This window comes from Penicillium macrosclerotiorum (assembly GCF_028827735.1).
Source record: "Penicillium macrosclerotiorum strain IBT 26536 chromosome Unknown utg000003l_segment0_segment0, whole genome shotgun sequence".
NCBI lineage: Eukaryota > Fungi > Ascomycota > Eurotiomycetes > Eurotiales > Aspergillaceae > Penicillium > Penicillium macrosclerotiorum.
Window position 1 is genome coordinate 2988349 of NW_026643083.1, and position 12501 is coordinate 3000849.

General features: G+C 52.2%; 5 protein-coding genes across 5 annotated transcripts; 2 read left to right on the plus strand and 3 right to left on the minus strand.

The window, feature by feature from the left end:
- Positions 1-570: 570 nt before the first annotated feature.
- N7462_003965 (putative MFS hexose transporter) lies at positions 571-2175 on the plus strand (the record flags this gene model as incomplete). Its single annotated transcript, XM_057075691.1, has 2 exons — positions 571-723; positions 784-2175. The coding sequence occupies 2 exons, from the start codon at positions 571-573 to the stop codon at positions 2173-2175; spliced, it is 1545 nt and encodes a 514-aa protein (XP_056935196.1).
- A 779-nt stretch (positions 2176-2954) lies between these two features.
- On the minus strand, positions 2955-4694 carry N7462_003966 (uncharacterized protein; the record flags this gene model as incomplete). Its single annotated transcript, XM_057075692.1, has 1 exon — positions 2955-4694. One exon carries the CDS (start codon positions 4692-4694, stop codon positions 2955-2957), a length of 1740 nt encoding a protein of 579 aa, XP_056935197.1.
- A 226-nt stretch (positions 4695-4920) lies between these two features.
- N7462_003967 (chromo domain-containing protein) lies at positions 4921-5979 on the minus strand (the record flags this gene model as incomplete). Its single annotated transcript, XM_057075693.1, has 2 exons — positions 4921-5664; positions 5719-5979. The coding sequence occupies 2 exons, from the start codon at positions 5977-5979 to the stop codon at positions 4921-4923; spliced, it is 1005 nt and encodes a 334-aa protein (XP_056935198.1).
- Positions 5980-6335: 356 nt separating this feature from the next.
- On the minus strand, positions 6336-11221 carry N7462_003968 (reverse transcriptase/ribonuclease H family protein; the record flags this gene model as incomplete). Its single annotated transcript, XM_057075694.1, has 2 exons — positions 6336-8186; positions 8225-11221. 2 exons carry the CDS (start codon positions 11219-11221, stop codon positions 6336-6338), a joined length of 4848 nt encoding a protein of 1615 aa, XP_056935199.1.
- Positions 11222-11686: 465 nt separating this feature from the next.
- Positions 11687-12350, plus strand: N7462_003969 (uncharacterized protein; the record flags this gene model as incomplete). Its single annotated transcript, XM_057075695.1, is given in 3 exon segments — positions 11687-11731; positions 11744-12142; positions 12219-12350. 3 exon segments carry the CDS (start codon positions 11687-11689, stop codon positions 12348-12350), a joined length of 576 nt encoding a protein of 191 aa, XP_056935200.1.
- Positions 12351-12501: the final 151 nt, after the last annotated feature.

Sequence of the window (12501 nt, forward strand, 5' to 3'; positions counted from 1 at the left end):
GTTACCAGAAGGTTGGCTTCCCAGAAGGGCAGTTTCGCGGATCCTTGCAGGTTGTGTCGAATGGAAGTCAGTCAATTCCAGGTGAAATAAAGCTTTGTAACTTCCAGAAATCAACGTTATACCTTATAGCTTCCGGCAGAGGCGGTCGTGGCGTTTCAGAATGGGGAAATTGGAGAATTACTCTAGGAGGAATCGGAGATTTAGTGAATGCTGTGGAGACTTTGCATTGTAATTCCCCGACGTATTTTCTCCGATGGCAGACGGTCTTCCGCAAACCCAATTCTTCCACTGAAGTTCTTCTTCCCCACGGGGCTCACAGAATTCCCCGCGAAGCAAAGAACATTTTTAGTTTCCCATGCATACACTGCATGGTTAAATTGATTGATTCGCATGACTGTTCCCCACTAGGGAATTGTCTCCTCCTTCTATAAGAAGCGTAGGACGGCCTACATGGCTGATTGAAAAGGATCTCAGTTTCACGTTTGTCCTCCCAACTTGATCGACCATTGTAAACCGGAAATTGACATTGTCATCAGATAAATTCAGGAAAGGTTAATTCTCATCGAATCCATGGCTCCTGCCGCTGCTCATGCTGCAGATGGGATCATATCGCCTATCGATGTGCAGTCTATGCCACCCTTCTGGCGTCGCAAGAATGGTATACTGTTGTACTTTCTCCTTACATCATCACTACTAGCAAGCGCTGCTCTCGGTATAGATGGAGTAAGTTTCAACATGTTATACCTGTTGCATGAGTAGGGCTAACAGCTTTTCTTCGTGAAGTCCATGACAAACGGCATGCAAGTTCTCTCATCTTGGCAAGACCGATTTGGACATCCTCAAGGGGCCAAATTAGGTTTCTTTGGAGCTTCAAACGCCATTGGCGGTGTCATACCGTTCATCTTCCTGAGCTGGATCGGTGATAGGTTCGGCCGTCGCCTTCCTACATCGTTGGGCTCAATTGTCATCATTGTTGGTGTCATCATCGAATTCTTTGCCACCTCATTGAACATGTACATTGGTGGAAAAATTGTTCTGGGCGTGGGTTCATCTCTAATCCAGATGGGTGCCCCCGTCTTGGTAACCGAACTGTCCCACCCCAAGGAACGTGTCCAAATCACCACATTTTATAACACATCTATCGTGCTTGGATATGTCATCGGTGCCTGGGCAACGTTTGGCTGCTATCGAATCAGCAGCCAGTGGTCATGGAGGCTCCCCACGCTGATTCAAATCATTCCATCGGCTTATCAATTCTGTCTGATCTGGTTTTGTCCGGAATCCCCGCGGTGGTTAATGGCAAAAGGTCGCTTTCAGGAAGCGCGTGATATCCTTGTCAAGTATCATGGTGAATGCGACCCCAACTCGGAATTGGTCGAGATTGAGTGTGCGGAGATCCAACAGGCTATCTCCAAGGAATCAGAAAACAATATGTCATGGATGGATTTCTTCTCATCTCGAGCAAATCTGAAGCGCATCTTCCTTTGCTTTTGTACTGCAGTGTTCAGTCAGAGTTCGGGAAACCTCCTCGTCTCCAACTATCTTACCCAAATTCTGAAAGACACGGGATTGAAGACAGACTATGAGATCACACTCATAAATGGCATGGTTACTCTATGGCAGTATATTGTCGCCATTTTCGTCACATTGATCATTGATCGCTTCCGTCGCCGGTTCTTTTTTCTTACGGGATCTGGCGGTGTTCTTATCACCTTTATTGTCTGGACTATTGCCGCCCAGCGCTATCTTGAACATAACTCTCTAGCGGCTGGGCGCCTCGTCATTGCGTGTATCTTCTTCTTCCAAGCGTTCTATACCTTCGCTTGGACCAACCTCATCGTCACATATCCCCTTGAGGTCGTTACCCTTCAGATGCGCGCCAAGACATGGGCTTTCGTTCTCCTTACCATTCAAGTGTCTTCCATCTTCGGCAGCTACGTGAACCCCATCGGGTTGAACAATATCGGCTGGAAGTTCTATATTTACTATTGCATTTGGGTGCTGATTGTCTTCCTGGTTGTCTACTTCTTCTTCGTTGAGACTGCTGGCCCAACTCTTGAGGAATTGGCCTATTTATTTGAAGGCGACGATGTCAAGGGACAAATGGTAGAAAAGGTGGAGGAACAGAAAGAGCAGATCCAGTATGAGGAACGAGTGGAAAGCAAGATCGCCTGAGGGCTACATGACAGTTGGTCTGTTTGGTCGTTGGGTTTACGGGCTATAGTTAATGATCCGGTATGAATGCATTAAGACATTTCACTCACCAATCTTAGGCATGGAGGTGCTCAAGTGTTGCGCTTCAGTTTATATAGATAATCAAAGTCTCAGAGTACCGGAATTGACATTTAATGAAAAAGATCGTCTGCTTAATCATCGAAACCCCTCATCTTTTGCCAAAAGAAAATTTTTACGCTTCGATAAAGATAGAATTGTATTCTATTCAACTGATAGTGTTTTTCCAGGGGGTTATATCAATGCCAACGTTTCATAACCCACTGCATCTTCACTTATGATGGATTATTAGTACGAATTCCTCGGTGGATCTTTAGTGGGCCCTCGGGGTGTCACTTGCTTAATATAGTTTAGCTTCTCATAACCCTCATAACCCTCGGCGGAAGATGCCGCCATGAGAGGCAAAATTTTAATTTTTAATTAAAATCACGGCACTTGCACATTGTTCGTTCATCTTTGACTATTGTATTCAATCTGCCCATGATGAGTTCGAATTTAAAGGTCTCATTATTTCCTTGGGATCCTAAATCTGAAGACCATGTAAAATGGCTCTATGAGCAGAGAGTGTGTGACAGAGTCGGGAGATGTAAAGGTGATCCTATTGTTTCTGTCTAAGACTAGCTAAGAAGGAACTGCGGGTCACCTGACCCAGCTTAGAGGGTAACATATGCCACCCTTTTTTAAAGCATCGTCCCTGATGCGGAAAAGTAATGAAAACAGTATCAGCTTTCAGGATCGGCCTGAATGATTGCCCAGGCTTCGTTTGCTTTTCGTATAGCCTCGCGGGCTTCATTATCCAGCTCGGAGCCTGGTGGAGGGGGGGGAATAGGGGAGCCCGGTGGCGGAGGACAGTCTGGCGGAGGGGGAATAGCTTCCGCTTGGGGGAGTAGGTCCGGAGCTTCTTGGATAGGTGCTGGGGGGTAGGCATGCGGGGTGGTGGAGTGAAGACAGGCGGACGGGGGGGTAGGAGGCTCTGGCCGGGTAGTAGTAGGGGTGGAAACATGCGGAAGGGGTTCAGTAGGTTGTGCTTGGACGGTCGGCTCGGGGAGAGGGGTGGAGGCTTGTGGCTGGGGTGTAGATTCTGGTGTCTGATCGACCGGGTCGGGAACTGGGCCGTCATATTCTGTGTACGCGAAGTCTATAGCTATCGGCGTCGGAGTGGGTGAACGGGACGGTGGCCGCTGCGGTATGTCCGGGCTTGGCAGGAGGTGTGATGGAATCCCTGCGGGGCCTTGGCAGGTTTGCTTCAGGACTGCAAGGGTCTTTAGGTGGTCTTTGAGAGGCTGGAGGCGGTCTAGCATGAATTGTTTCGCGGCTGGGCGGAGGCCCTCGACCTTAGCGGAAATATCTGTCCAGGCTTGGAGGCAGGCGGCGTAGTGGGAGTCCAGCTTCTCGATTTCCGCTCGAGCTTTCCTGAAGAGCTGTAGGTTCCCAATCAGGGTCGGGTAGTGGCTTGTGTCGACAGCCTCGGGGAAGGTTCGTTGAGCTTGGTGGACCTCGTCGAAGATGTTGCGTAGGGTAGGATCGGCTTCGACAAGCGCTTGTTCGAGGAGGGCGTCCTTGACGGGGTCTGGCTGAGCATGGGCGGGGGCTTGGCTTGGAGCTGGCGTAGAGACAGGTCGTGGCTTCGAGCTTGCGTAATAGTCGGGATGATCGGCTATACTAATGAAACGGAGGGCGGTTCCATTATGCCAGAGTGAGAAATCAAAGTGGCCTCTTGCGACGCGATCATGGCGGCTAGGGGTTGCGGGCTGGTCTTTCTCGCTTGGCATAAGGCCTGTAAAGGTTAGGTCGCCTAGCTTGGTAGTCACCCTTTCTCCCGCAGTGTCATGGTATATGCGGATGAGATTCCTTGGTTCGTTGACGAACGCCTGGGAGGCAATGACCGGGCCGACTAGCCAGTCGGTGCCGGCTGCCTTGGTGGTCGCATTGTTCTTGATGTTAGACGATGTGCCGTACTTTTTGGCGGCTTGAGGACCGGCGAGGATGTAATATCCGCGGAAGACCGGGATAAATGGGACGTTGAAGGCGATGAGGAGGGGGCTTGGAGCTAGTGGGGTGCGGTCGGCACGGATTTCACCAGCGTTGTTAAAGTCCTCGGTCCAGTCGTGCTGTTTCCTCTGTTTAACGGACAGGAATTTGGTGACCATATAGACGTGTTCATCTGAGAGCTTGACGCTCATAGGGGGCAGCTGGTATTCGCCTGCGGCAGTCATTATCATCGCGGTGTAGGGAGGGAGGGCGGACGCTTTTGGTGGCTTAGAGTTCCACCCTTGGATCTGCTTGTTGATCCAGTCTCGGGTCTCTTGTAGATCGGCAGCCGTGCACAGGGCATCGGTAAGCTCGCGGTTGTAGGCAGGTCTCGATTTAGATGGTGTCTTGGCTGGTGAGCCTTCCGGCTCAGTTGATGCTGTGGATGTGTTGGTCATGCGGCGGCGCCGCTTGGGGGTCGGGGTAGACATGACTGTGTTATAACAATAGGGAAAACGATAATGATGAAACGGAATGATGATGAGACAAGATGCTGATATTGAAGATGATGGGAAGGGGGGTGAGGATGGTGAGATGGATAGGAGCGGGTATGAAGTGAGGTTATGAAGTGAGGGTATGAAGTGAGGTTATCAGGTGAGGAATCGGTAAGAGGTATGGGGCTTAGGCTTGTAGGATAAACACGGGGAATGCAGATTATTAATTGGAGGGCCTGCTCGCTTCGAACTCAGCGATGAGATCGTCAGCGGCGATATCTTCCTTCGCTACCCACTGATCCTCCTTGGCGGATTGGCCTTTCCAACGAACGAGATATTTGGTGATCGATGGGCGGCTTGTACCGTCTGCGCGCGGTCTTCCTCTTGGCTTGGTGATTCTCTTCGCGAGGATTTTGGCAACCTCATACCTTTCTTCGTCTGGGAAGCGCTCATCGTCGGTGGGCATGTGGTGGCCATTATCAGCTTGGCGGTCCCATGGATCTGGGCCTTGGGGGCATTTTTCGAGATGTTCGACGCTGATGACTGGGTGTCGTTGCCAGCTGTCGGGGAGCTTAAGCTTGTAGGCTAGACGGCCTACGCGGTGAAGGATTTGGAAACGGCCGAGATATCTTTGCTTGAACTTGCGTGGCTTGTCAGCATTGGCTGGGATTGAGTAACCTGGATCTGTGGTGTCGGTGGAAAGCTTAAGATACACCCATTCGCCGGCTTGGAAGTGTATCGGCTTATGCTTCTTGTCGAAATAGGTTTTCATTTTCATAGCGGCATATGCTAAGGATTGCTCGGCATCGACACGGGCTTGGAATTCAGTATCGTGATCGAAAGCTTGTGGCATCATGTCGAACGCTTGTCGGAGCTCGGTGCCGTACATAAGTTTGTGTGGGGTATAGCCGGTCGATACGTTGATAGAGGAGTTCATGGAAGCTTGGAGGTTTGGTAGTGCCGATGACTAGTCAGCTTGGGGGTGGGTGGAGATCCAATGTCGGAGGGCGATTTCAACGACCTGGTTCGAGCGTTCGGACTGACCGTCGGCTTGGGGGTGGTAGGCTGTTGTGTAGAGGAGATTAATACCGAGGATGGTAAAGATTGTTGCCCATAGGCCCTGGACGAATTTGGGATCACGGTCTGATATAATCACCGTTGGTAGGCCCCAGTCGCCGGACATGAACATGGTCAGGAGCGGCTTGGCCCAGCTTTCGCCGTCCCAATCGGCACGGCCGGGGATATATCCTACTCGTTTGGTGAACTTATCGGTGCATGTCATCATAGCGTCGAAGCTTTCAGGGGGGAGTAGGGGCTTGGGCCGGCGCTTACAGGGAGACCTGTGATGATGTCCACTGTAAGTGTATGGAATGGAATAGGGGGGATAATATAGGCTGGAGGCTTCCGTAGGGCCGGTGACGGTGGACTGCATTGTTCTGACATTCGGGGCAGCGCGCGATGTAGTCTTTTAGCAGCTTTAAGCCCTTGTAGAAGACAATGCCACGCATCTTGGCCCAGCATCTATCCAGACCCTGATGACCTTGTTGGTCGTGGATAATCTGGAAGATCTCTCCTGACATGGAACGGGGGATACACAAGGAACGGAGACCGCCAACCTGACGCATATAGAGGAGGTCTTCATGTAACTCGTACGGGAGGGTAGGGGGGAATGGGATCAGCTGTGGCTTGTTGGAGGGTATCGATGATCGATGAAAGGCGGGAGTCTGTTATGTAGGCAGCTTTGAGGCGCTGACGGAATTCATCTGACAAATGGACGATCGAGGTTGTCAGCTGGTGGCCGTCTGAGGTATCGGCTGGGTAGGCTTCCTGGGCGACTCTGGCGAGGAATGCCGTAGCTTGGGGGTCTGGGATAGTTGGGAGTTCGGCGTAGGGATCGGGATTGCATAAGGAGGGGTTGCACCAGAGCGAATCTAGGTCGTCGTGCTCGGCGGGCTTAGTGGGTCTAGCGCTTGGGAGGCGTGACAGGGCATCGGCTGTCTTATTAGTCTTGCCGGGACGGTGGAAGACTTTAAGGTTGAATTGTTGGATATATTGGGAGGCGCGGATAAGTCTGAGGTTGAGATTCTCGGAGCTAGCAGAGCGGAGGCTGGTGCTTGTTGCAATAGCGACTGTGCTGCTATGGTCTGTGTAGATGATCGGAGGGAGGGCGAGGGGTGCTGCTTCGATAAGATGTCTAGCTTTGCGGAGCAGCCAGACTAGGCAGGAGACCTCGAGTTCGGTAGGCCAGTAATTCTTTTCGGCACTTGTGAGTAGGCGGCTTAGGAATTGGATTGGCTGTATGGAGGTGATTGGGGGCGGCTTAGAAGGGTCCTTATGGTCGTATCCTTCTTTGAGATGGAAGAGCACGGCGCCGTGGCCTTGCTCCTTGGAGGAGTCTAGGTCAGCGTAGAGGCGTCGGGAAGGGTCGTGATGGACGAGCCATGGGGCGCTGGCGAATTCAGCTTGGAGGGTTGCGAAAGAGTCGAGTTCGGATTGGGTGGGTTCATTGAGGATGGTCCGTAGTGAGAGGTTTCGGCGGGGGGCTCCCTTGGAGGGTGCATTTTTGAGGAGGGTAGTCTTGCGCTGTTGCAGAGGCTCTGCCTTGTGGGCATACTTAGCGATATAGTGGCGGTAGGCGGAAGTCAGGCCTAGATAGGTTTCCAACTGTTTGAGGGTGTGGGGGAACTTGAGGGTGGTGATTGCATGCAGCTTGTCGGCTCGGGTAGACATGCCGAGGGAGTCGACATGCTGTCCGAGGAGGGTAATGGATGGGAAACCGATATAAGCTTTCTTGGGTTCGAGGTAAATATTATATCGTTTTAGTTCTGTGAATAGAAGATGGAGGTGTTGAATATGGGCTTGAAGGGTAGGGGAAGCGGTAACAATGTCATCGACGTAGACACGGCACCACGAGCGGAAGCGGCGGAGGATATTGTCCATAAGCCTTTGGACGTATGCGACCGAGTTGCAAAAACCCATAATGGCCACTTGGAAGATCTCCTGGCCTCGGTGGGTGATAACAGCTTGGTGGTGCACGTCATCGGGATGAACACGCCATTGGTAAAAGCATTTGGCGGCGTCGAAGACGGACATGAACGCTTTACCCTGGGTAATCGCGACGATGTCTGACTGGGTTGGAACAGGGTAGACGTCCTTGATCACCATTTTATTCTGGCTTCGAAGGTCAACGACGACTCTGCCTACCCGTTCCCTATCCCCTTTATCGTTGGTTTTCCATTTCCAAATGACAAAGACGGGATAGCCACTCGGGGTATAGGAAGAAGCGAATTTCAGCTTGCCGTCGGCTTGGAGGGCATCGAACACCTTGTCAATTTCAGCGCGATCTGCGGTTCCGCATTTGTAGACCTGATTTTTTGGTATTTTGTCTTCCCAGCCTGGGGCGAGGGGGATACGCATCCACTGATCCATAGGGATATCTGCGACTTGAGGGTGGCCCCAGATATCGTAGGCATCGATGACGGCCTGGAGCTGGCGCACGACGTATGGGGCACCGTAGATGGTGATACCGTTAGGGAGGACTGTTTCATGAGCGGGGGTAGGGGCAGTGATATTTGGGCTGGCTTAGAGGGGCCGGTTGCCAACGCGGCAGCGTCCGCAGAAACTTGCAGGGCCTCCGCGTAGTCAGCTTCTTGAAGGGTGCCGATACGCATTCGGCGGGAAACGGTTAAGCGGCTATCTGAATGGTTGGTTATTGGGACAAACGAAAAGTTTGAATCAACGAGCGATGCCTGTATATCATACGCGGCAGGGGAGGGCTCGAAAACAAAGTCTCGGCTTGTCGGGAGCGCTTGCTTGACACGGACTGGGATATTGGCTCGGGAATGCGGAGGAATGACAACCTTAGAGGCAGCATAGACTGGACGAGCAGGGACATGGTGGGGCTTTGCCTGGAGGCCGATAGGGAAATTCATATCCTGGCAGGCGGCGATCGTCGCTTGACGTCGGTCGAAGTCTAGCTTGAACCTATGTGGGCCCATCACATCGATGCCAACTAGAAGCTTAGCACGGAGACTATCCATCAGGTGGGCTTCCACGGCTAGCTCAGCTGTGGCGGTAGGTCCGAAAAACAGGAGGGTTAGATTGATATAGGAGGAGGACATATGCTGTGATCCTATGCCGCTGACCGGGATGGGTGTGTTAGCTTGGATGGTCGCGTTAAGGGATTTCGCGAGCTGGGAGTCGATTAGTGTCATGACACAGCCAGAGTCGAGGCAGCACATCGTGACGTCGTTTCTCGAATTCAGTCCGACTGCTGCGGTAGCATATCGCCAGCTACGAAAAGCGTAGCCTGGCTCGTGCTGGGCCTGGCGGGTCGACTTAATAACAGGTATAGCCGATGTTGCTAGGTAGGCAGTAGCTTCGAGGGGAAGATCAGCTGCGGCGCGTGGCTTGCAGGCCTGGAGGTGCTTGTGGAGAGTATTATTCGAGGCGAAACCAGCTCGGCAATGGGCGCATGTGACAGTTGTCTCCGGGAAGCAGGCTTGGGCGGTAGGAGTGAAGGGTAGGTCATATTCCTCAGGGTCGTCGCGTGCGGCGAGATATGCCTCCTGATCTACCTCCTCATCATCGGAGAAAACTTCTTGAATTTCGGCGGTCGGTTCCGTAGGCTCGTCAAGCTCGGGCAGATAGTCAGCTTCGATGTCGTTAGTCGGTTCCGGATCAGCGAGGTATGCATGTTGGGGGTTCCGGTCGCGAGACGGGAGCGTGCGATTCCATGGCTGACGGGGTTGGGACATTGAATAATGAGCTGGCTGGGGGGCTTGAGTGATCTGGGCTTGACGCTGGACGACTTGATTTTGCTGCTGGATTTGATTCTGATATCCTAGCTGCCTAGGGGCCTGTCGCTGCCATTGGTGCGCTGGGAGCCGGTTCTGCCAGTGATCATTCTGACTCTGATTCTGATTCTGATTCCACTGTTGGTTGGAGATTCGTCTCTGGGTTTGGTCAGCTCTCTGATCATTACGCTCTGGGTAGCGACGATCCGGTATAGGGCCTCGTCTAGGAGGGTTCTGAGACTGGGGCATACGGTTGCTGGCGCCGCGGTTTTGGGAACCGGGCAACTGGCTTTGAGGTCGCCGTTGCAGGGCTTGACGGTAGGCACGGCTCCTGTCATCAACTTCGTCCTTCCAGTCGAGATATTTCTGTTCTAGGCTAGATATGAACTCTGACATGGTGGTGGAGTCGGATGGGACCGGTACATCGCGCCGTAGGTCGCCTTCCAGACCTTGGCGGATTTGGATCATCTGGTCGCGGGGGGAGGTATGGCCTAGGCCGCGGGCGAGGCGCAACATTTGCTGTGCGTAGTGACGCACTGGGGTGCCGGCTCGGATGTCGCGCTTGGCGTAGGTTGTGGTGTTAAACCTATGGAGGAGTTCTGAACGGGGGGGTCTGAACTTGGCTTCAAGGGTGCTGAACCAGCCGACGGGTGAATGGACAGGGTTAGAGCGGAGGGCCGCTCTCTCGAGTTCGGACAGCTGGGAGGTGTACCAACCGAGAGCGGAGCCGCGGAGACAGGATGCAATGTTAGAACGAACGATTTCTTCCGATTTAGTAGGGATGAGGTCTTTCATCCTATCAATAAAGATATAGACATCTTTATAGTTCGTGACATTAGAGATTGTCGCAACGCCCTCACCATTGTCACGGATTTCAGGGTTGAAGAGACCGATATCAGATGGCTTCCAGGTAGTATCCGGGGAGCTTAGGACTGGCTGTCCTTCGATCCCTTGCGGGCCTGGGGAGCCGGGGGGACCTGGCGGACCTGGGGGGCCTGGGTGACCGGCCGGACCGACCGGACCTTGACGCCCTAGGCCTACAGCTTGACGCTCCTCCCGAAGGACTTGTCGGAAGAGATTCATTGCTGTGTTTAGGGTGAGAGGCATGTCGCCGGGGTCTTGAGAAGGGAGCTGGGAGGGTAGTGTACCGAAAGCACTCGCCTGGCTTGGGCGGTGGCTTTGCTGCTGGAGCGCGTCGTGGGTTTCGAGGGACTCAGAAGAGGTGGCTCTGCGTCCGGCTCGGGAGGGCCCTTGACCGTTGTCGGACTGCATTGTGGCGGGGAGTTTTTGAAGGGTCGCTGGAGCTTGCTCGGGCTCGGATGGAGCTTGGGAGAGGGTAGATGGAGCTTGCTCGGGCTCGGAATGGAGAAGGGTTTGGAGGGTAGGCTGGGGGCGACTGCGGCGTTTTCTCGCTGCTCCTAGAGGGTTCTCTGGCTGATCACCTACTACCGGAGGTAAGGAGGCGATGTCCGGGAGCTTATTAGTGAGATTCAGAAATTCTTTCACCGCAGCGGAAAGGGTTGGTCTGTCAATTCCCCAAGATGGAGGAAATGGGATGTCTTTGGTGACGGATGGAGGTAGGGGATAGGATGCTTGGAGGTGGTCGGATCGAGCTTGTGTGAGGAGGTCGAAATCACGGGACCAGCGGAGTGCTCCTTCCCGATATCTGGTAAACTGATGGGCGAGCTCAATGGCACGACGAAGGAGCTTGTCGGTCTGGCTGTCCATGTAGTTTATGAGATGATTGCTTGATGGAATCAAGCGTAACGGCTGCGTCTATAGAATGATAGACGGGAGATGGTTGGTTGGTGTGATGGTGGTGGGGCCGCTTGGTGGCTGTCTTCAACCAGCCCGATTGGCTTGTTGGCACCCACGTCCGTCACAAAAGGGGAATGGATGGTTCACAGGTTCCTCGGAACTCGAGGGGATGAACCAGCGGTCGAATGAAGGCAAGAAAACGATGGAAATAGAACCCGAAGGATGTGCCCTTGGATGGTGGAGCATGGGTTTGCTACCAATTTGTGACAGAGTCGGGAGATGTAAAGGTGATCCTATTGTTTCTGTCTAAGACTAGCTAAGAAGGAACTGCGGGTCACCTGACCCAGCTTAGAGGGTAACAGAGTGCAATGTAATTGGGATTATGAAAAGGTGGAAAAGGAATGGAAAGACGAACAGCTCAGAGGGAACAAATGCATGTATTGGATTGTAAGATTTCTCCGAATACTCCGCAAAAGGCGCGTTTGTTAACAGGGTTCACAGGTTCGTCGATATGGTGATCTAGAAAACAGAGCACCTGACAATGATACTAGCGAAGAAGTACTCTATGATACAGCAGATTCCGTCAATGGAATTTCAAGAGAGCCTTCAAACTCGGCTTTTGTCCCGATTGGCCATATCTCACTGGATTCCAAAAACAAGGACGCCGAGAGGATTGGTCTCGAGCTACCACCAAGAGTCTTCTGGATCAAAAGCTTTTTTATCCTACAAAACATACAAGGCCAAGGAATTGGTCGAGCAGCCATGGATGCGATCGAAGATATGGCGACTAGGGAACCATTTTGGGCGCAAACCCTCATGTTGGATACTGTCACGAGCGCCCACCAAATGAGAGAGGACTTTGCAATATCTACGTACGGCGCGATCCCCAAGGTAAATACATCCACAAACACCTTCGAGTCTTGTCAGACACGACCCGCGTTGAACTATCGATTGACTTATTCTGTAGATTACAAATGAGGCCTGGTATGGCCGCCGTGGATATAAGCCGCTGAAAGTTGTGCCGAATTACTATGATGTTTGGGATGGAGATGGAAACAGGTGGGATATAGAGATTGTTTTTATGAGAAAAGACATTTAGCATGGCTCGTTTGAAACCACTTTTAGGTAATACCTAATTTATGCTACGATTCAGTTTGGTGCATATTCAATTAATTTCTAACGAACGTTGTGGTTTGAAATATCATGAAGCAGATATTCATGTCTGCCTTGTTCCTGCGATTACCTCCTTA